At 42.9% G+C, this 24,541-nt stretch overlaps 1 protein-coding gene across 1 annotated transcript in view; it reads right to left on the bottom strand.

Annotated features, from left to right (window-relative positions):
- LOC120045194 (protein EURL homolog) overlaps nucleotides 1-22,488 on the bottom strand; it is a 32,152-nt gene extending 9,664 nt beyond the window's left edge. Inside the window, exons 1-2 of the mRNA XM_038990161.1 lie at nucleotides 22,381-22,488; nucleotides 16,051-16,178 (exon numbers count right to left, since the gene is read on the bottom strand). Coding sequence (XP_038846089.1) covers nucleotides 16,051-16,177 — 127 coding nt within the window. The 5' untranslated portion in view covers nucleotide 16,178; nucleotides 22,381-22,488. The remainder of the gene's footprint in view (nucleotides 1-16,050; nucleotides 16,179-22,380) is intronic.
- Nucleotides 22,489-24,541: the final 2,053 nt, after the last annotated feature.

Here is a 24,541-nt window from a genome sequence, read left to right as displayed (position 1 = left end):
TGTGAAGGGAATAGTACACCGAGTTGTACGAGATCTTTAGTTTCTTTCATTTCTCAGAACAAGAATAGACTGACGAATTTCAGAAGGAAGTCCTTTGTTTCTGGCCATTTTGAGCCTGTAATCGAACACACAAATGCTGATGCTCCAGATACTCAACTAGTCTAAAGAAGGCCAGTTTTATTGCTTCTTTAAATCAAAACAGTTTTCAGCTGTGCATAATTGCAAAGGGGTTTACTAATGATCAATTAGCCTTTTAAAATGATAAACTTGGATTAGCTAACACAACGTGCCATTGGAACACGGAGTGATGGTTGCTGATAATGGGCCTCTGTACACTTATGTAGATATTCCATAACAAATCAGCCGTTTCCAGTTACAATAGTCATTTACAACATTAACAAAGTCTACACTGCATTTCTGATCAATTTTATGTTATTTTAATGGACCAACATTTTTGCTTTTCTTTCAAAAACAACGACATTTCTGAGTGACACCCAACTTTTGAACGGTGTGTGATATATATACACTGCTCAAAAAAATAAAGGGAACACTTAAACAACACAATGTAACTCCAAGTCAATCACACTTCTGTGAAATCAAACTGTCCACTTAGGAAGAAACACTGATTGACACTAAATTTCACATGCTGTTGTGTAAATGGAATAGACAAAAGGTGGAAATTATAGGCAATTAGCAAGACACCCCCAATAAAGGAGTGGTTCTGCAGGTGGTGACCACAGACCACTTCTCAGTTCCTATGCTTCCTGGCTGATGTTTTGGTCACTTTTGAATGCTGGCGGTGCTTTCACTCTAGTGGTAGCATGAGACGGAGTCTACAACCCACACAAGTGGCTCAGGTAGTGCAGCTCATCCAGGATGGCACATCAATGCGAGCTGTGGCAAGAAGGTTTGCTGTGTCTGTCAGCGTAGTGTCCAGAGCATGGAGGCGCTACCAGGAGACAGGCCAGTACATCAGGAGACGTGGAGGAGGCCAACAACCCAGCAGCAGGACCGCTACCTCCGCCTTTGTGCAAGGAGGAGCAGGTGGAGCACTGCCAGAGCCCTGCAAAATGACCTCCAGCAGGCCACAAATGTGCATATGTCTGCTCAAACGGTCAGAAACAGACTCCATGAGGGTGGTATGAGGGCCCGACGTCCACAGGTGGGGGTTGTGCTTACAGCACAACACCGTGCAGGACGTTTGGCATTTGCCAGAGAACACCAAGATTGGCAAATTCGCCACTGGCGCCCTGTGCTCTTCACAGATGAAAGCAGGTTCACACTGAGCACATGAGCACATGTGACAGACGTGACAGAGTCTGGAGACGCCGTGGAGAACGTTCTGCTGCCTGCAACATCCTCCAGCATGACCGGTTTGGCGGTGGGTCAGTCATGGTGTGGGGTGGCATTTCCTTGGGGGGGACGCACAGCCCTCCATGTGCTCGCCAGAGGTAGCCTGACTGCCATTAGGTACCGAGATGAGATCCTCAGACCCCTTGTGAGACCATATGCTGGTGCGGTTGGCCCTGGGTTCCTCCTAATGCAAGACAATGCTAGACCTCATGTGGCTGGAGTGTGTCAGCAGTTCCTGCAAGAGGAAGGCATTGATGCTATGGACTGGCCCGCCCGTTCCCCAGACCTGAATCCAATTGAGCACATCTGGGACATCATGTCTCGCTCCATCCACCAACGCCACGTTGCACCACAGACTGTCCAGGAGTTGGTGGATGCTTTAGTCCAGGTCTGGGAGGAGATCCCTCAGGAGACCATCCGCCACCTCAGGAGCATGCCCAGGCGTTGTAGGGAGGTCATACAGGCACGTGGAGGCCACACACACTACTGAGCCTCATTTTGACTTGTTTTAAGGACATTACATCAAAGTTGGATCAGCCTGTAGTGTGGTTTTCCACTTTAATTTTGAGTGTGACTCCAAATCCAGACCTCCATGGGTTGATAAATTTGATTTCCATTGATACTTTTTGTGTGATTTTGTTGTCAGCACATTCAACTATGTAAAGAAAAAAGTATTTAATAAGAATATTTCATTCAGATCTAGGATGTGTTATTTTAGTGTTCCCTTTATTTTTTTGAGCAGTGTATATTCTCATTGGCTATGTCATAGTTTATTTTTAAAGATAAATATTAATACATTACTAGCTCTAACACTTTTAATCTCTAAAAATGACAAATTAGTTAGTGGGCGATGGTGATTTGAAATCAAAAGTTGCTCCTCCTAACTGATAGTGTGGGGTGGTAGATGACCAGTTTCCCTTATGGCTCAGCTAAGGTGTCTACATAGACCATAGTTCTAATTTACTTACACACTTACACAAACACACACACAGATCCAGCTCAGAGGGCCAGCTCATGAGCTTTGTCAGCAGTAGACTTTAATTTAGAATGAAAAATGTACATGTGTTTATGGTACAAATTTTAGTGCATCGGATCACATCAATTCGTTCCTCTAATCGAACTGAATCGCACTGACTCACTTCAAACTAAAACGTATAGTTTCTGTATCGTATCGGAACCAATGTACCTAGATATGTATCGAATCATCTTGAAGGGGAAAGATGCACATCCCTAGCAGCGCCATTTTTAGACATTCATCATTTTGAAGAGCTGGTCAACTGGATGGGACTTCCTATGGGTTAAGGAAGGATCACATAACTCCTTCCAGGTCACCAGGAGGGATCAGCCTTTAACATAGGCTAAACAGAGCGGTTTGCACCTCAAGGTGAGACGTTCAGCCACAATGAGCAGGCTGTTTAGACCAGAGAGCAGCACAATGACCCCTAACAGCAGCACATAGCGGCAGCATCAGCTCCCTCATTCCACTGTATTAAGTCCGACTGAGTCTCTCTCGTCTCTGTCGTTGGCTCAGGTTAGAGTGGCTGCTCTCTCAGGTGGTTAGCCTACTCTGACTCAACAGCCGGAGGCCTGTCAGCTACAGGGAAAAACAAACTCCAGTTGTGAAACTTATGTATTCTGACTCATAGCTGGTTAAATCTTCAAAGGATATTGAATGCGTTTAGTGCTCTTCTGAAAGAGCTCCCAGGATCCCATTTACATAGAGGGATGAGCACTCACTGCTGTGGTGAATGGCACTCAGAGGTGCAAAAAACACCATTTAAAAACAAAAAAATATAGCTCAAATGTCCCCTAAACTCAAATATAAAAAGGCTTAGACAGAGACAAAACATAGGCTAGGCTATAGCCAACCACAACTACTTTAAAAACAGCCTCATCTCTCCCACAGAGGAACATCAAACTGTAGCTTGTCTGGCCTGGAAGACTGTTGGGGGTGTGAGGGAAGGACTGCAGTAATAGTCATGTTCCATTGTCTGCACTGTGTTAATACTCTGGGTCCCAGTGCAGCAACCAATCTCCATGAAGCATCGCCACACACAGCTGGTGCAGGAGGAAACAGAGGAGAGGAAAAACACCTAGCTAGCACTGAAGTAGCAGTGTATAAATAGCCACTACCATTACTGCTGTAGCCACTGACAGAAGCACATGGACACAAACATACTAGCGCTTTGCTACCAGACCTGAGCTGGACGGCCCCCAACACTAGACATTGGGTTAGGGCTAGGTAGGGCATGTTCTTTCATCAAACGCTCTCGGATATCATTTTCAAGAATTACTAAATTGATCCACATTTGCTTCTGCCCTGCTGTGCAATGTATCTGTACAGTCACATCTTACTAAGATCATAACATGGTGACCAGAACACTGTCTACAGAAAATAAAATTTAGAGTGACAAAAAGTAGCTAGCTAACAGCTCTCTCACGTCTTGCCATTGAGAAGCCCAAAGCAGAGCCGTTGCTATGGACACGCACACACGCAGAGCGGCAGCTCAGGGAGCAAGGGACAGACAGTGACAAGCAGCTAATGGATATGGAGGAAGTTATTTCTGATTCAGCAGGGCAGGGCCGTAAATTTGGAGGAAGCAATCAGACTGGGTAGGGTAGGGCCTGAATGTCACGAGCATTAAATGTCATGCAGACCTCTGACCAAACATAAGCAAGCACACTCAGACATGACAGAACAGAGCTTGTTCTTCATATCCTTTCTTCACACTGAAGGGGCCAGACAGGCTGCACAGTTCCCTCTTCCAACCTATTCAAAACAACAGACTGCTACTGCTCCTACTGGACCTGCCCTGTTGTCTGCGTGGTTTCCACAGTCAATAACTCAATGACCACAAAAAAAAGTGTCAACGTCAACCTCTTTTTTTTAGTTGATATGTTGTCACTGGACCCTGACAAGTCTTCCTGCTAGCTACAGTGTGTGTGTGTGTGTGTGTGGACTAGAGCTTGTTAGTGCTGTATGTCGGTGCAGTGTGTTGTCTGACTCTAGCTACATGTAATGAGTGTGCGTGTCAGCAGCTAAAAACAGACAAGCCTGAACATCTATCCTTCGTGCTACGTTAGGGGGAAGCTGTGGGTGTGGAGTTGAAAGTGGTTAGACACGCACAAACAGCCCTATAGGCCTACCCTCCAACAACAGTGCACTGCTGCGGTATACACACTGTGTAAGGGCAACATATGTCTTTTTGGTCGAGCATCTAGGCCTAGATAACATCTGTCTTGAACTATCAAGTGTATCCTAGTAGATGAGAATGTGGTGTCGCGTTGATGAATATTCAGCAGCGCTAATTCACCCATGAGGTACAGTCCGAGCGAGCGAGACACTGTGGGTGTTTCTCAAAATGCATACTACCGTGCTCCAAGCACGCAAACTGGAGCATGGGAGGGTTGGATTATGAGTCCAAATCTAAGTATGCGAAACGGCGCACAGAGGGCACTTCTGGGATGTGTACTCCATTTGTACATATTTTGAAGCATGCATAGATGCAAGCTTCAACGGAAAGTAGTCACAGGAATATGACGCAACCACGTAACAGCAATGCAAATTTTCTTGAAATTAATGCTGCCGATTATTTGAGCTGAAGCGTGAGAAAATAAACTGATTTCGGAATTAAATGTTGCCCATTCACATCTCATATGTTGCCTGACTACAATATTTTATCTTGATACGTTAATAAATACATACTGTGTTAATGTTGGCATGTTTCCCTGCCTACAATACCGACTGTAGTGTACGTAAATCATAAGCACATAGTAAGTCAATAGGGCAAACTGGCTAGCTTCTAACGTTCCTGTTACTTAGCTAGCTACCCACAAAGAATTTACATCTAACCTTGCATAACATTAGTTGTAGGTCATATTCGCCTGTTAAACTATCTTGTCAGCTCGATTCACATATATATCTAGCTGATAATTATGAAGTAAAACGTTTGCTTTATGTATAATCTTGTTTGTATTTATTGCCATTGTCCTGGCTGGAAGAAGGTATAGTGAATGGTAAGTCCATTGCAAGTCAATAGGGCTAACTGGCTAGCCACAAATAATTTTTAGCTAGCTACCTAAGTAGAATCTACCTTGCATAACATTAGTTTTAGGTCATTTTTGACTGTTTAACCTCTTGGATAGGCGGCAGTATTTTGACGTCCGGATGAAAAGCGTGCCCAAAGTAAACAGCCTGTTACTTAGGCACAGAAGCTAGGATATGCATATAATTGGTAGATTTTGATAGAAAACACTCTAAAGTTTCTAAAAATGTTAACATTATGTCTGTGAGTATAACAGAACTGATATGGCAGGCAAAACCCTGAGGACAAACCAATTCAGCCTACCTCTATTTTCAATGGCTATCACTTTTACTACAAGGCCAAGTCCTCCCAGATTGCAGTTCATAGGGCTTCCACTAGATGTCAACAATCTTTAGAAAGAGTTTCAAGCTGGTTTTTGAAAAAATTAGCCAGAAATTGTAGTTTTTCTAGGTGGCTCCCATTTTGGCTGTAGTGTTTCCAGGCGTGTGGAAGAGAGCGCGTTCTTTGGTATTTTTCTCCGGTAAAGACAATAACGATTCTTCATCTTAAATTTTATTGTTTATTTACATATTAGGGTACATCAGGTTTGATTATAAACGTTGTTTGACTTGTTTGGAAAAGTTTTAGTAACGTTTGGGATTCATTTTGTATGCATTTTGATGGAGGGAAACTGGGTGGATTATTGACTGGAGCGCGCCAGCTAAACTGAGTTTTTATGGATATAAAGAAGGACATTATCGAACAAAAGGACCATTTGTGATGTAACTGGGACCTTTTGGAGTGCCAACAGAAGAAGATCATCAAAGGTAATACATTTTTTATGTCGCTATTTCTGACTTTCGTGTCGCACCTGCCTGGTTGAAATATATTTTTCATGTGTTTGTATGCGGGGCGCTGTCCTCAGATAATCGCATGGTTTGCTTTCGCCGTAAAGCCTTTTTGAAATCTGACACCGCAGCTGGATTAACAAGAAGTTAAGCTTTATTTTGATGTATTACACTTGTGATTTTATAAAAGTTAAATATTTATAATACTGTAGTTTGAATTTCGCGCTCTGTAATTTCACTGGATGTTGGCCAGGTGGGACGCTACCATCCCACCTGCCCATAAGAAGTTAACTAGCAGGGATGCAATTTTGTCAATTTTGCTGCCGACTAACTGACCCTCATTAACCGGTCAACAAACGTGACCAACAGAAAATACTATCAGAGATCTGTAGAAGCGTCTCGTCATTATATGTTTCCGACCTAACAATGGGAGTTGTCCCAAGGCGGGAAGGCAGGCAACAAGCTTAGGCCCAAAATAAGCCCATAGAAACGCATTGGGCTTATTTTGTACAGATTTTGTCGAGAGTGAAACCTCTCGCTTCGCCTCTTACGCTCTGATATTATGCACACACACACACGGACCAGAAATGTGTCATTAACTTCTAGTTCCTCCCAAACCCGGATCCGGGAGCACCCCCATCAGTAAAAAAGCTGACTAGCATAGCCTAGCATAGCGTCACAAGTAAATACTAGCATCTAAATATCATTAAATCACAAGTCCAAGACACCAGATGAAAGATACACATCTTGTGAATCCAGCCATCATTTCTGATTTTTAAAATGTTTTACAGGGAAGACACAATATGTAAATCTATTAGCTAACCACGTTAGCAAAAGACACCACTTTTTTTTACTCCACCAGTTTTTTACTCCATCAGTAGCTATCACAAATTCGACCAAATAAAGATATAAATAGCCACTAACCAAGAAACAACTTCATCAGATGACAGTCTGATAACATATTTATTGTATAGCATATGTTTTGTTACAAAAATGTGCATATTTCAGGTATAAATCATAGTTTACCATTGCAGCCACCATCACAACTCTCACCAAAGCGACTAGAATAACTACAGAGAGCAACGTGTATTACCTAATTACTCATCATAAAACATTTCTTAAAAATACACAGCGTACAGCAGATGAAAGACACAGATCTTGTGAATCCAGCCAATATTTCAGATTTTCTAAGTGTTTTACAGCGAAAACACAATATAGCGTTATATTAGCTTACCACAATAGCAAACATCACAACAGCATTGATTCAAGGCAAAAATAGCGATAACGTATAAACCACCAAAATATATTAATTTTTTCACTAACCTTCTCAGAATTCTTCAGATGACAGTCTTATAACATCATATTACACAATGCATATAGAGTTTGTTCGAAAATGTGCATATTTAGCGCCACAAATCGTGGTTATACAATGAGAAAAGTAGCAAAGCTGCCCAGAAAATATCAGGAGAAATCTTTGAAGAGGCACCTATTCTAATCAGTAACTATTCCAAAACTTGACAAAAAAATACAGGTTGGACAGCAATTGAAAGACAAATTAGTTCTTAATGCAATCGCTGGGTTACATTTTTAAAATTAACGTTACTGCGCAATACAGCGTGCGCTAAAGCGAGACCGCACCATAATTCATGGCGGAATTATTATTTGACATTTGTCAACATAAGTACGAATTAAGAGCTTAAATGGAAACATGCAACAATAGCAAGCCGATCGTCTTAGTCAAAAGGCTATATAGCCTATTATTGAAGATGCAACTCCTGTAATGAAACAGCTAATAAAATGTCATTTTCAATGTGTTGTAAACAGAGCACCTAATGCGAGCAGTTCCATATGTGACAGATGAAAATCTCAGTTAGAAACTTCGAAAGAGGGGGAATCTAATCGCAACAACTATGATGGGTTGCTAATATGACTAAGATTGTGTCTTTGGCTTCTGGACAACGAAAGAATGTTGATATGAAAAGCAATAGAACAAGAGAGAAATGCTTGTTAATGGCATGAGGAATTCTTTATAAAATAATTGGTTTTCTATGGATGATTTCCACAAGGCTACTTTTGAAGCAAGGTAAGACATGCCTCATTATTTGAAGTAAAGTAAAATGTCCAGGATTCAAACAATTATACTGCATCATTATACTGCATCAAGCCCACATTGCAAAGTGGTGGGTGACGCGCTGATAGTCAACGGTAGGCAGGCTATACAGTGCATTTGGAAAGTATTCAGACCCCTCGACTTTGACATTTTGTTACATTACAGCCTTATTCTAAAATTGATTAAATAAAAATCTCAATCTACACACACAATACCCCATAATGACAAAGCGAAAACAGGTTTAGAAATGTTTGCAAATTTCTTAAAATACAAAACTGAAATATCACAATTACATAAGAATTCAGATCCTTTACTCAGTATTTTGTTGAAGCACCTTTGGCAGGGATTACAGCCTTGAGTCTTTTTGGCTATGACACTACAAGCTCGGCACACCTGTATTTGGGGAGTTTCTCCCATTCTTCTCTGCAGATCCTCTCAATCTCGGTCAGGTTGGATGGGGAGCTTTGCTGCACAGCTATTTTCAAGTCTCTCCAGAGATGTTCGATCGGGTTCAAGTCCAGGCTCTGTCTGGGCCACTCAAGGACATTGAGACTTGTCCCGAAGCCACTCCTGCGTTGTCTTGGTAGTGTGCTTCGGGTCGTTGTCCTGGTGGAAGCTGAACCTTCGACCCAGTCTGAGGTCCCGAGCGCTCTGGAACAGGTTTTCATCAAGGATCTCTGTGCTTTGCTCCAGTCACCTTTCCCTTGATCCTGACTAGTCTCCCAGTACCTGCCGCTGAAAAACATCCCCACAGCATGAATCTGCCACAATTATACTTCACCGTAGGGATGGTGCCACATTTCCTCCAGATGCCATTTAGGCCAAGAAGTTCAATCTTAGTTTCATCAGACCAGAGAATCTTGTTTCTCATGGTCTGAGAGTCCTTTAGGTGACTTTTGGAAAACTCCAAGCGAGCTGTCATGTGCCTTTTACAGAGGAGTGGCTTCCATCGAGCCACTCTACTATAAATGCCTGACTGGTGGAGTGCTGCAGAGATGATTGTCGTCCTGGAAGGTTCTCCCATCTTCACAGAGCAACTCTGGAGCTCTGTCAGTGACAATCGGGTTCTTGGCCACCTCCCTGACCAAGGCCCTTCTCCCCCGATTGCTCAGTTTGGCCAGGTGGCCAGCTCTAGTAAGAGTCTTGGTGGTTCCAAACTTCTTCCATTTAAGAATGATGGAGGCCACTGTGTTCTTAGAGACCTTCAATGCTGCAGAAATGTTTTGGTACCCTTCCTCAGATCTGTGCCTCAACACAATCCTGTCTCGGAACTCCACGATCAATTCATTCAACCCCATGGCTTGGTATTTGCTCTGACATGCACCGTCAACTGTGGGACCTTATATAGACAGGTGTGTGCCTTTCCAAATCATGTCCAATCAATTGAATTTAAAGGAGGTGGACTCCAAACAAGTTGTAGAAACATCAAGGATGATCAATGGAAACAGGATGCACCAGAGCTCAATGTCAAGTCTAATAGCAAAGGGTCTGAATACTTATGTGAATTAGGCATTTTTTATAAATGTGCAACAATTTCAACAAAAAAAAAAAAACTTTTTGTTTCGTCATTATGGGGTATTGTATGTAGATTGATGAGGAAAAACAATTTTTTGTCGAAAATGTCAAGGAGTCTGAATACTTTCCGAATGCACTGTATAAAGCCTATGTACCCGAAAGATGAATGGTATGCGTGCTTTAATGACGAATTGAGATTGAGAAATAAAATAGCTCCTTGTAAATCATGGCCACCAAAGTTAACACGCGATTGCATTGTTGCGCAATGACTGAGTTTCAAAACCATAGTGAATTATTGAAATGTTTGTTTATTTGTCAATTAATCCCATAAGGGATGGGTTGCCAATTTGACACGAAAAAAATACACTGCTCAAAAAAATAAAGGGAACACTAAAATAACACAGATCTGAATGAATGAAATATTCTTATTAAAAACTTTTTTCTTTACATAGTTGAATGTGCTGACAACAAAATCACACAAAAATTATCAATGGAAATCAAATTTATCAACCCATGGAGGTATGGATTTGGAGTCACACTCAAAATTAAAGTGGAAAACCACACTACAGGCTGATCCAACTTTGATGTAAGGTCCTTAAAACAAGTCAAAATGAGGCTCAGTAGTGTGTGTGGCCTCCACGTGCCTGTATGACCTCCCTACAATGCCTGGGCATGCTCCTGATGAGGTGGCGGATGGTCTCCTGAGGGATCTCCTCCCAGACCTGGACTAAAGCATCCGCCAACTCCTGGACAGTCTGTGGTGCAACGTGGCTTTGGTGGATGGAGCGAGACATGATGTCCCAGATGTGCTCAATTGGATTCAGGTCTGGGGAACGGGCGGGCCAGTCCATAGCATCAATGCCTTCCTCTTGCAGGAACTGCTGACACACTCCAGCCACATGAGGTCTAGCATTGTCTTGCATTAGGAGGAACCCAGGGCCAACCGCACCAGCATATGGTCTCACAAGGGGTCTGAGGATCTCATCTTGGTACCTAATGGCAGTCAGGCTACCTCTGGCGAGCACATGGAGGGCTGTGCGGCCCCCCAAAGAAATGCCACCCCACACCATGACTGACCCACCGCCAAACCGGTCATGCTGGAGGATGTTGCAGGCAGCAGAACGTTCTCCATGGCGTCTCCAGACTCTGTCACGTCTGTCACGTGCTCAGTGTGAACCTGCTTTCATCTGTGAAGAGCACAGGGCGCCAGTGGCGAATTTGCCAATCTTGGTGTTCTCTGGCAAATGCCAAACGTCCTGCACGGTGTTGTGCTGTAAGCACAACCCCCACCTGTGGACGTCGGGCCCTCATACCACCCTCATGGAGTCTGTTTCTGACCGTTTGAGCAGACATATGCACATTTGTGGCCTGCTGGAGGTCATTTTGCAGGGCTCTGGCAGTGCTCCTCCTGATCCTCCTTGCACAAAGGCGGAGGTAGCGGTCCTGATGCTGGGTTGTTGCCCTCCTACGGCCTCCTCCACGTCTCCTGATGTACTTGCCTGTCTCCTGGTAGCGCCTCCATGCTCTGAACACTACACTGACAGACACAGCAAACCTTCTTGCCACAGCTCGCATTGATGTGCCATCCTGGATGAGCTGCACTACCTGAGCCACTTGTGTGGGTTGTAGACTCCGTCTCATGCTACCACTAGAGTGAAAGCACCGCCAGCATTCAAAAGTGACCAAAACATCAGCCAGGAAGCATAGGAACTGAGAAGTGGTCTGTGGTCACCACCTGCAGAACCACTCCTTTATTGGGGGTGTCTTGCTAATTGCCTATAATTTCCACCTGTTGTCTATTCCATTTGCACAACAGCATGTGAAATGTATTGTCAATCAGTGTTGCTTCCTAAGTGGACAGTTTGATTTCACAGAAGTGTGATTGACTTGCAGTTACATTGTGTTGTTTAAGTGTTCCCTTTATTTTTTTGAGCAGTGTATATATATTCATTCAGCAGGTTTCACTCCAGTAGCCTACAGGCTTTTTGAGGAGCTCTCGCGCTGCCCGACAGGTGGTAGGCTATTCCACTCCTCAAACTTGACTCTGTATGATGTGCACGTGATAAATAAGATGCATGACGACAACAGAAATACACACGTGCCAATTGAATTCACAATAGACCAACAAGGATGATCATTTTTGCATTTTTGAATGTATTTTTGGCAGCTAACCGATTAACATCACTACCAACCAGGGCCTAAAATTAACACCCAACACCTGCGGGTAGATTTTGGCATTGGCAGGTAAGGTGTCTATTTCACTAGCCACATTGGCAGGTGGTCAGGGCTCCACAGTGTGAGCATTTCACTCGCATTTGTGAATAAAAATAGTAAAGTATGATCCCATTTATAGTAAATGCTAAAGTAGCTGGTTTCAAAGTTTTTCTGCCGTTTTGTTTCATAGCTGGTAAATTAAATTGCACAAAGTCAAAGAACTACAAATCCTATATAGCCTATTCCACCTCGCGCTGAAACACTGCCTGGGGACTGTGCGCACGTGAAGAGCTGAGTGGAAGATTAATTTTCAGAAGCGCTGCGCACAGGCATAAAAGTTAGTCTAATTTACTTGAAACAAAAGTCTACTGAAGTGAGACTTTGTCCTTGTGTTTCTTGGCTATTTACATTAATTTGTTCACAAGCTAGGTTGTTTTTCTATGTTTGAGTTTCAACTGCTATGGAAGAGAAGACCACACTTCTACAAGTCAGACTCAATCTCACAGGCACAAACATGACTAGAGTCACGCTACCACAACCTCCCACCCTTAAAAGCCTAGCGTGGCCAGGGAGAGATTCAACAGAACGCAGGGCCTAGTCACAGATCCCTCCCATATATCACTATTATTACTGCTGCCCCCACCCCCACCCATGTGCCATCCCTGGCTGCCTCTTAACTACTGCTAAATGGCCAGAGGCTGCACAGGCTGTATCAAAATCTCTGCAACAATAGCCTATACAGGCTTATCTAGATAGACACACAGTGGAGCAACAATGGTAACACTTTGTGACAGACTGGGGCACCTGCACATGATGCTCAACTCCACAATCATGCTCTTTCTGGGACTCACAATAAAGCCCTGCTGCAGTACAATAATCAATAAAACTCCGCCTGGAACAAACAGGATATATTCCCTTTTCTCAGTCAGGATATATTCCCAAAATTCCACGATTCGATAAAGGCTCAATGCATGCAAAGCACATACAGTCAGGTCCAAAATTATTGGCTCACTTAATCAAGTTGAGCAAAAAGATACTACATAAAATACACATACTGAGCTACACTATATGACCAAGAGTACATGGACACCAGCTCATCGAACATCTCATTCTAAAATCATAGGCATTAATATGGAGTTGGTCTCTCCTTTTCTGCTATAACAGCCTCCACTCTTCTGGGAAGGCTTTCCACTAGATGTTGGAACTAGAAGTCGACCGATTAATCGGCATGGCCGATTGAAAGTTTTCATAACAATCGGTAATCGGCATTTTTGGACGCCTCTACAAACTGCGTGGCAGGCTGATGACCTGTTACGTAAGTGCAGCAAGGAGCCAAGATAAGTTGCTTGCTTGCATTAAACTTATCTTATAAAAAAAACAATCAATCTTCACATAATCACTAGTTAACTACACATGGTTGATGATATTACTAGGTTAACTAGCTTGTCCTGTGTTGCATATAATCAATGCACTGGCTGTTCATTTATCATCGAATCACAGCTAACTTCGCCAAATTTAACAAAAGTGGATTCGTGGAAAAAAGCACAATCGTTGCACGAATGTACCTATCCATAAACATCAATGCCCTTCTTAAAATCAATACACAGAAGTATATTTTTTAAAACCTGCATATTTAGTTAAAAGAAATTCATGTTAGCAGGCAATATTAACTAGGCAAATTGTGTCACTTCTCTTGCGTTCATTGCACGCAGAGTCAGGGTATTTGCAACAGTTTGGGCAGCCTGGCTCGTTGGTAGGCGGCAGCAGGCTCGTAAGCATTCATTCAAACTTTACTATATTTGCCTGCAGCTCTTAGCAATGCTTGCGTCACAGCACTGTTTATGACTTCAAGCCTATCAACTCCTGAGATTAGGCTGGCAATACTAAAGTGCCTATTAGAACATCCAATACTCAAAGGTATATGAAATACAAATGGTATAGAGAGAAATAGTCGATGTGTCATAATTCCTATAATAACTACAACCTAAAACTTCTTAACTGGGAATATTGAAGAACTGGGAATATTGAACCACCAGCTTTCATATGTTCTCATGTTCTGAGCAAGGAACTTAAACGTTAGCTTTTTTACATGGCACATATTGCACTTTTACTTTCTTCTCCAACACTGTGTTTTTGCATTATTTAAACCAAATTGAGCATGTTCATTATTTGAGACTAAATTGATTTTATTTCTGTATTATATTAAGTTAAAATAAGTGTTCATTGTTCATTCAGTATTGTTGTAATTGTCAATATTACAAATATATTTAAAAATAACGGCCGATTAATTGGTATCGGGTTTTTTTGGTCCTCCAATAATCGGTATCGGTGTTAAAAACCGATACCGATTATAACCTGTCGACCTCTAATTGGAACATTGCTGTGGGCACTTGCTTCCATTCATCAACAAGAGCATTAGTGAGGTCGAGCACTGATGTTGGGCGATTAGGCCTGGCTCGCAGTCAAATGTTCCAATTCATCCTAAAGGTGTTCAATGGGGTTGAGGTCATCTCCATAAACCATTTCTGTATGGACCTCGCTTTGTGGACGGAGGAATTGTCATGCTGAAACAGGAAAGGGCCTTCCCCAAACTGTTACCACAAAGTTTATGCTGTTCCGTTAAGATTCCCCTCACTGGAACTATGAAAAACATCCCCAGAACGTTATTCCTCCTCCACCAAACTTTACAGTTGGCACTACGCATTGGGGCAGGTAGCCTTCTCCTGGCATCCTCCAAATCCTATGACGGTGCCATGTTGAAAGTCACTGAGCTCTTCAGAAAGGCCATTCTAATGCCAATGTTTGTCTATGGAGATTGCATGGCAGTGCACTCGATTTTATACACCAGTCAGCAACGGGTGTAGCTGAAATAGCCAAATCCACCAATTTGAAGGGGTGTCCACAGACTTTATTATATATAGTGTATATTGAATGCGCAACAAAAGTGGGAAATTATTGCTCAGAAAGATTTTGTTTAACAAGTAATACTTTTCTCTCTCTTTCTCTCTTTCAACGGGATTTGAGTCGGGAGACAGACGGCCATTGCAAAATGTTGATTTTGTGGTCAATCAAATTTTTTTAATCTGGATTTTGATGTGTGCTTGGGGTTATCGTCTTGCCGGAAGATCCACTTGTTGCCAAGTTTCAGCCTCCTGGTAGAGCCAACCAGGTTTTTGTCAAAAATGTCTCGGTACTTGGTAAAGTTTATGATGCTGTTGACTTTAACAACCAGTGGAAGCAAAATAGTCACATAACAATCAAAGATCCACAACCATATTTTACAGAAGTTATGGGGTCTTTCCTGCTTATGCATCCTTCTTTCGATGCAAAACCCACCACTGGTGTGCGTGGCCAAAGAGCTCTGTTTTCAAATGTAAACACCTGGGGCCTCATTTATAAATGCTACGTACGCACAAAATATGCCTCAAAACATGCGTGCGACAGTTGGCGCAAAAGTTAGCATTTATAAAAACTGAACTTGAGAATGTGCTTATCCTCCTGGAAACTTGAGACCACGCGTAGGCCTACACACAGTTTCTAGTGGTTGAAGTACTGCCCTGCAAGAATGCAGAAGTAGCCAGTAAAAAAAATACAAAACCACTTCAAGTTTTGCCCCTCAGTAACTTTCTCACTGTTCCTTATTCATGATTCATGTAGGCATTGCGTGCTAGGAATATGGGTCCAAATACTCAACTTTTGAGTACTTTATTTATAAGAATATTTAGGGGTGTCAATTTTGACCAGTACCTTTGAGAAAAATAAATAAATAACTTGTTAAACTAAAACTATTGTAATAGTATAAAATAATAATAATAATAATTTGCACATACAATATAGCGCAGTATTTTAATTACTTATTTTATACAGTCAATATTGCTCATCATTATCAAGGGTGTCAATTTCAGACCCCACTGTTTTTTAACCACTTTGTTTGCTCTTCATTCCCACTTGCTAAACAAGCCCTGGGGACTGGCGCCTCTCTCACCTTCGATGCTGAGCTCAAAGCAGACATGGCAGAAGGACATGGTCCCCGTGTCGGTCTCCAGCTTGCAGACACCGCAGATGTTGTCGTCGTTTAGGTCGATGTTGACAAACTGCTCCGCTTTGTCCATACTGCCTCAAAGGGAAAAACAAACAGAGACAAGAGCACATGGCAGGACATGAGGCATGAAGGGCTTGCACAACATCCAACATTTGTTTTGACATTTATAAGTCAAGAGTCCTCCTTCATTCTTGAACAGAATCTCTTTCAAACTAACGTCTTGGCTTGTATTAGTTAGATGGAAAAAATAACACCGACGTTAGTGGCTCATCACGAGAATGTCATTACTATGCTGATAGTAGCGAGAGTTATGGTTTGCTCAAGGCAGTGCCCTGTAAGCATTATGCCTAATGAAATATCAAGGCATTGAAGAAGATAGGGATCACATTTTTTGAGAGGAGAGATTTGTGCTGATTTTCAGGTGACAACAGGATGGAACAACTTTTAGAACACGTATGGAAAAGTCGTAGGAGTACTGCCATGTAAACGAGGACCCAACAGTGATCTCACAGAGAAAGAAAATAGTGTGTCCGGTGACCCATGTAAATGGTAAATTAGCTTACCCTGGCTCACATAAGGTGACCATTCCAGAATGTGATAACCAAGGGGGTTATTCATTACAATGTGAATATAATGTTATTATTTCTGTTCTAGGACACTTGTCTTCCCTGCGTTTATCTAAGGATTACAGAACAAAACTGCAAAATGAGATTAAAATGAATAAGCAGGGGCACATATTTTAGGTTTCCATTCTTCTTTCACACTGTTCCTAAATATTATCAGCATCATTTGACATTTGAAAACGACTCCTGGTAAAAAAGTGAAAATGTGTATGTAATAGGACTGAGAATTGCCAGGAACCGTACGAAACGATATTATCACGATACTTTAATTGCCAATACGATATGTATTGCAATCCTTACGATTCTATAAGCAACTGCGATTCGACAGATTTTATTGCAATTCAATGTTCCAAACATATTGCTCACTATATGTCTCCTGCAGAGGGACAAGAGAGAGCCATGAAAAAACAAGTATCAGTAGCTAGGTTTCCATCGAATTGGCGACAGATTTTCATCTGAATATTCTACACGGAACAAAAATAAAAACACAACATGGAACAACTTCAAAGATTTGACTGAGTTAAAGTTCATAAGGAAATCAGTTAATTTAAATAAATTCATGAATCTATGGATTTCACGTCTTGGAATACAAATATGTGTCTGTTGGTCATAGATACCTTAAAGAAAAGATAGGGGCGTGGATCAGAAAACCAATCAGTATCTGGTGTGACCACCATTTATTTTCCTCATGTAGTGCGACACATCGCCACAGAGTTGATCAGGCTGTTGATTGTGGCCTGTGGAATGTTGTCCCACTCCTCAATGGCTGTGCGAAGTTACTGGATATTGGCGGGAACTGGAACACGCTGACGTACACGTTGATTCAGAGCATCCCAAACATGCTCAATGGGTGACATGTCTGGTGAGTATGCAGGCCATGGAAGAACTAGGACATTTTCAGCTTGAAGGAATTGTGTACAGATCTTTGCGACATGGGGCTGTGCATTATACTGAAACATGAGGTGATAGCGGTGGACGAATGGCACGACAATGGGCCTCAAGAGCACACTTCTCCAGCGTAGGTGAGCATTTGACCACTGAAGTCGGTTACGACGCCTAACTGCAGTCATGTCAAGACCCTGGTAAGGACGACGAGCACGCTGATGAGCTTCCCTAAGATGGTTTCTGGCAGTTTGTGCAGAAATTTGCCGTTTGTGCAAACAAACAGTTTTATCAGCTGTTTGGGTGGCTGGTGAGGAAGACACAGAATGTGGATGTCCTGGGTTGGCATGGTTACATGTGGTCTGCGGTTGTTAGGCCTGTTGGACGTACTGCCAAACTCTCAAAAACAACGGAGACGGCTTATGGTAGAGAAATTAACATAAAATGATCTGGCAACAGCTCCGGTGGACCTTGCTGCAATCAGCATGCCAATTGCACACTACCTCAACTTGAGACATTGTGTAGTGTGACAAAACTGCACATTTTAGAGTGGCCTTTTATTGTCCCCAGCACTTAAGCCAACAGCTTGCAGATACAGTGAGAGTAGGCTGTGCGGGTAGACTAGAGGAGGACCATCCTCCTCACTGAATTTCAGAAAAATATAAATGATGAACCATTTAAGTTATCCTGTTTAGAAAAAAACTATACTAATAAATTTACGTCACCAAATAATTCATTAAAACACTGTTTTGCAATGAAGGTCAACTGTAGCCTCAGCAGCAATCTGTTGGGTAGTGTAACAGTATAACTTTAGTACGTCCCCTCGCCCCGACCTCGGGCGCGAACCAGGGACCCTCTGCACACATCAACAACTGACACCCACGAAGCATCGTTACCCATCGCTCCACAAAAGCCGCAGCCCTTGCAGAGCAAGGGGCAACACTACTTCTAGGTTTCAGAGCAAGTGACGTAACTGATTGAAATGCTAGTAGCGCGTACCCGCTAACTAGCTAGCCATTTCACATCCGTTACACTCACCCCCCTTTCAACCTCCTCCTTTTCCGCAGCAACCAGTGATCCGGGTCAACAGCATCAATGTAACAGTATAACTTTAGTACGTCCCCTCGCCCCGACCTCGGGCGCGAACCAGGGACCCTCTGCACACATCAACAACTGACACCCACGAAGCGTCGTTACCCATCGCTCCACAAAAGCCGCGGCCCTTGCAGAGCAAGGGGCAACACTACTTCTAGGTTTCAGAGCAAGTGACGTAACTGATTGAAATGCTAGTAGCGCGTACCCGCTAACTAGCTAGCCATTTCACATCCGTTACACTAGCACCATGGTGTAGCCAGAGGACAGCTAGCTTCTGTCTTCCTCTGGGTACTTTAACTTCAATACAAAACCTAGGAGGCTCATGGTTCTCACCCCCTCCCATAGACTTTCAAAGTAATTATGATAGGTTGGAGGACGTCCTCCTGAAGTTATCAGAGCTCTTGCAGCATGAACTGACATGTTGTCCACCCAATCAAAGGATCAGAAAATGAATCTAGTTGGTTGCCAACCACCATATAAAGTCCAAAGAAGAAGCCTGAAAGAGGAGAGATTACTAGAAAACAAACTTCAACCCTTTTATCTGTGGATGAATTGTCAGAGTAGCGGACCGTGTGCATTTCAGGTAAAATAACAGCAAGCTAGCTAGCAGCAACAGCAAGCAGCAACAGCAACAGCAAGCTAGCTAGCTAAATTACCAGAAATGGTTGCTTATCGACTGGTCCCCAAATCAATATAATTGGTTCAGAGTTTGTTTTGATATTTCAACCTGCGTGTCCTGATCGTGTCTGGTGTGGGGGGACAAAATCAAAATGCAGATGTATGTGCGCGGTTTGGTCAGCATGTTAGCCGATCCACAAGAATGGAACAGTCTACCGTATCAAAAGCTTTGGCCAAGTCAATAAAAATAGCAGCACAACATTGCTTAGAATCAAGGGAAATGGTGACATTATTTAGGACCATTAAGAATGCAGTGACACATCCATAACCTGACCGGAAACTAGAGGCATCAAGAAAACTTGTCAGTAGTCAACAGGCTGGTTTTTCAAACACTTTTGATTAACAGGGAAAAATAGAAATTGGCCTATAACAGTTAGAATCAGCTTGATCTCCCCCTTTAAATAAAGGATGCACTGTGGCTGCCTTCCAAGCAATGGGAACCTCCCCAGAGAGGAAAGACAGGTTAAAACAGTCAGAGATAGACTCAGCAATGATAGTTAAAGGATCTAAACCATCTGACCCAGATGTTAATTTGGGGTCAAGTTTAAGGTGCTCCTTTAGCACCTCGGACTCAGTGACTGCCTCCAGGGAGAAACTGTAGCGGGGCAAGGGGAAAAGAGTGAGGAGCACTGGGGCTAGTCGCATTAGAAGGGCTGGGAGATGAGGAAATGTTGGACAGGCAAGGAGGCATGACTGTGCCCGGTCACTATGTGGCATTACTTATTTTAGAGCAAATTGTTGCCGTTATTTGAAACCCAAAACATGTGGGATCTTGTCATGCCACCTGTACTAAAAGTGAACATAAAACACAGACCCGATCCCATTACTGAGTGACTTCCTCAAACGAAGCACTCCTTGAATAACTAACATAGCTTAGGGTGACTAGACATAAAACCTAAACTAAATCTATAGATTTTCTGCATGTAAACAAAGACTAAATAACACTTAACTGTCACGTCAGTGTGTGGGTGGGACTAAAACATGATAGGCTAAACAATGCTATATAAAACAATACAATCTCACCCATTGTATTATAACTCCCAATTTATGATCTTCTGATGGATAAGACAGACAAAGTCCCAAGACTCTTTGAGATATCAGCCAACCTTGTGTCCACCTTCTCGCTTAGTGAGTTTATAGCGGCTAGTAGGTCAATCGGAGTGGGTTCTGTGGGGAGCAAGTATCTTCAGCTAACTCAAATCAAAGTTTATTTGTCACGTGCGCCAAATACAACAGGTGTAGACCTTACAGTGAAATGCTTACTTACAGGCTCTAACCAATAGTGCGAAAAAAAGGTGTGTGTGTGTGTGTGTGTGTGTAGGTAAGTAAAGAAATAAAACAACAGTAAAAAGACATTTGAAAATAAGAGTAGCAAGGCTATATACAGACACCGGTTAGTCAGGCTTATTGAGGTAGTATGTACATGTAGGTATGGTTAAAGTGACTATGCATATATGATGAACAAAGTAGCAGTAGTGTAAAAAGAGGGGTTGGCGGGTGGAGGGACACAATGCAGATAGCCCGGTTAGCCAATGTGTGGGAGCACTGGTTGGTCGGGCCAATTGAGGTAGTATGTACATGAATGTATAGTTAACGTGATTATGCATTTAAGATAAACAGAGAGTAGCAGCAGTGTAAAAGAGGGGTTGGGGGGGGCACAAAATGCAAATAGTCCGGGTAACCATCTGGTTACCTGTTCAGGAGTCTTATGGCTTGGGGGTAAAAACTGTTGAGCAGCCTTATTGTCCTAGACTTGGCACTCCGGTACCGCTTGCCATACGGTAGTAGAGAGAACAGTCTATGACTGGGGTGGCTGGGGTCTTTGACAATTTTTAGGGCCTTCCTCTGACACCGCCTGATGTAGAGGTCCTGGATGGCAGGCAGCTTTGCCCCAGTGATGTACTGGGCCGTACGCACTACCCTCTGAAGTGCCTTGCGGTCGGAGGCCGAGCAATTGCCGTACCAGGCAGTGACGCAACCGGTCAGGATGCTCTCGACGTTGCAGCTGTAGAACCTTTTGAGTGTGCGTACATCGTGTGTCAGCGATGTTGACATCGGTTCGTTGTGTCTCGTCCAAATTATCTTGTTTTACACCCCCTTTTTTGTGCCTTTTCCTTTAGTCATATTGTCAGACAATGATTTGAAATCATAGGCCGTGAGAGATTAAGATAAATATGAATGTTTCAATTTTGCAGAGCTCTAACAAAACACGTCTATTCCATAGCACACTCTCTAGTGCCCCTGAAAATAAGTATTTTCAACTCTCATCCAGAACCTAACATGAACCGATTTTAACATCTGGAAAAGATGCATCTTCAATGTCCTGGAAAATGTGCATTTTAAACAAACCTTTTTTACCTTTCATTCAGAACCTACATTTAACCTAACATCTGGAAAACAGGTATTTTACCTATATCAAATCAAATCTTATTGGTCACATATACGTGTTTAGCGGATGTTATTGCGGGTGTAGGGAAATGATTGTACTATTACTACTATATTATCGCCTAGGGCAGCAGAAAGGCAAGGACCGGCCCTGCATGGAGATATGACTGTGTTGGAACACTAACCCTATAAAGACTCCTTCATCCAATGACATGTGTAACGTACTGTTATTGAACTGAGTCCTGATCAAGAGCTAGCTAGCTCCTAAACTAACCATCTAGCTAGCTAGCCCTATATAGTACGGGCGGCGTCCGTTATAGTGCTAGCTAGATACCAACACATTGAACTAGTTAGGTAGTTAGCTGAGTGAATGGCTAACCAGTTAGCTACTGTAGACGACTTAGCTTGCTGCTAGCAAAACCTTGTTATGACACTTGCTGCTGCCAGTACTGACTAGCCAACATAGATAACGTTAACTGAATCGTGACCCATTATCTGGTCGTCAAGATGAATAATGTCCAACAGGAGCCAAATAAAATGATAGTAGCGATTAAACGTGGCAATGTAATACGATGTAGCTAGCTATGTATTCTGTCTAACGGCCATTTACCTTGTAATCCTTTGTCAAATCTTCAGGGGAATTCGCGGGTATTTGTTTTCCCTTTACCTCAGTCCTTGAGCGCCTGTAGGGCAGTAAAGTGTTGTTGATGGTAGCTCGCAGAACAGCACATTACTTTCAGCGGAGGGGAAACCCCCCACCTTTTCGGAACGAACTACTTATACATCAGCGGGTGGGTTATTATATCAATATAGATTAAATGCAAATCGTTTTGCATATATAATACATTACACACTTTTGAAGTAAAGGAACAATTTTATGTCGATGTATTATCTAGGATCATCATTATTCGAGCTCTATATTAGCCTTTTCAAATGCATTCCTCATAATTTAACCCCTTTAGACTTGGTATATTTAAGAATCGTCAACAGAAGAGAAAAATTGTTCGAACAATAGAATAATAGCTACATGTATGACCTAATATGATTACATAGGGGAAATGTTTACACTATAATTTGGTATTCAGATTTTAATAACGAAGCGAGCGAAATATGAGAAGAGAAACTGATCTATCAACGACCGGACTATCCAACACCCCTTTCATTTTCAGTCACACGTGGGGATTCCTTTCATGAAAATAACTATGGTGGATTCCCATTATTGTCAACGAGGATACAGAATAACTCCTTTCGAACAATGACACCTATTCCATGCTATAATTATACTGTAGGGAGAGTGTGGTAAATTTAGAATTTTTTACATTCAGCATCACGCCATTGAGGGAAATATAGTATTATTTCTAACAAAGATTTTTTAAACTAGGCAAGTCAGTTAAGAACACATTCTTATTTACAATGACGGCCTACCAAAAGGCCTGCGGGGACGGGGGCTGGGATTAAAAATAAATTTAAAAGAAATATGGGACAAATTACACATAATGACAAGAGAGACAACACTACATAAAACGAGACCAAAGAACACATAGCATGGCAGCAACACATGACAACACAGCATGGTAGCAACACAACAGCAACACAAAACAGGGTACAAACATTATTGAGCACAGACAACAGCACAAGGGCCAGAAGCTAGAGACAACAATACATAATGCAAAGCAGCCACAACTGTCAGTAAGAGTGTCCATGATTGAGACTTTGAATGGAGATACAGTATCTACATATATTTTAGGATGTTGTGTATCCCTGGAAATAATCAGAATTAATGAAACATTACAGTTTTGAAAACATAGCTTGTCCTAAAAAGTGGTCTCTTGGCACAACTTACCCTGGATATGGGGTAAATTGAGCCGCGGGACAGGGTAAATTAAGCCGTGTACACATTTCTGTACTGAATGAAATATGACCACTACATTCTTAAAACCACGTTTATCTTTATTTCCAAACACAATCGCAATCGCTTTTTTGTCTTTTAATAATTTTTGGACTATGGAAGCGCACTGGAAGCCTGATGCGTGGGTCCGGAACTGGTGGTACCAGGCTGAGGACACGCACCTCAGGGCAAGTGCGGGGAAGAGGCACAGGCCGTACTGGACTGGAAACGCACTGGAAGCCTGATGCGTGGTGCCGGAACTGGTGGTACCGGGCTGAGGACACGCACCTCAGGGCGAGTGCGGGGAAGAGGCACAGGCCGTACTGGACTGTGGAAGCGCACTGGAGGCCTGGTGCGTGGTGCCGGAACTGGTGGTACCGGGCTGGGGACACGCACCTCAGGGCGAGTGCGGGGAGGAGGCACAGGATACACTGGGCCGTGGAGACACATTGGAGATCTGTAACGTAGAGCTGGCTCAATGCGTCCTGGCTGGATGCCCATTCTAGCCCGGCAAATGCGAGGAGCTGGAATAGAGTGCACCGGGCTATGAATGCGAACTGGAGACACTGTGCGCATTTCTGCATAACATGGTGCCTGACCAGTCACACGCTCCCCACAGTAAGCACGAGGAGTTGGCTCATGTCTCCAACCTGACTCAGCCAATCTCCTCGTGTGCCCCCCAAATGTTTTTTATTGGGGCTGCCTCTTGTGCTTGCCTCGTTTGTATTTCTCCTCATATTATCGCCGTTCTGCTTTTGCTGCCTCTATTTCCTCCTTCGGAAGGCAATATTCCCCAGCCTGCCTGCGTCCAGGGTCCTGCTCCGTCCAAAATCTCCTCCCAGGTCCATTTCTCCTGAACACGCTGCTTGGTCCTTTTATGGTG

This window comes from Salvelinus namaycush, chromosome 3 (assembly GCF_016432855.1).
Source record: "Salvelinus namaycush isolate Seneca chromosome 3, SaNama_1.0, whole genome shotgun sequence".
NCBI lineage: Eukaryota > Metazoa > Chordata > Actinopteri > Salmoniformes > Salmonidae > Salvelinus > Salvelinus namaycush.
Note: the sequence above shows the minus strand (reverse complement) of the source record. Positions and strands in the feature narration are given on the sequence as shown.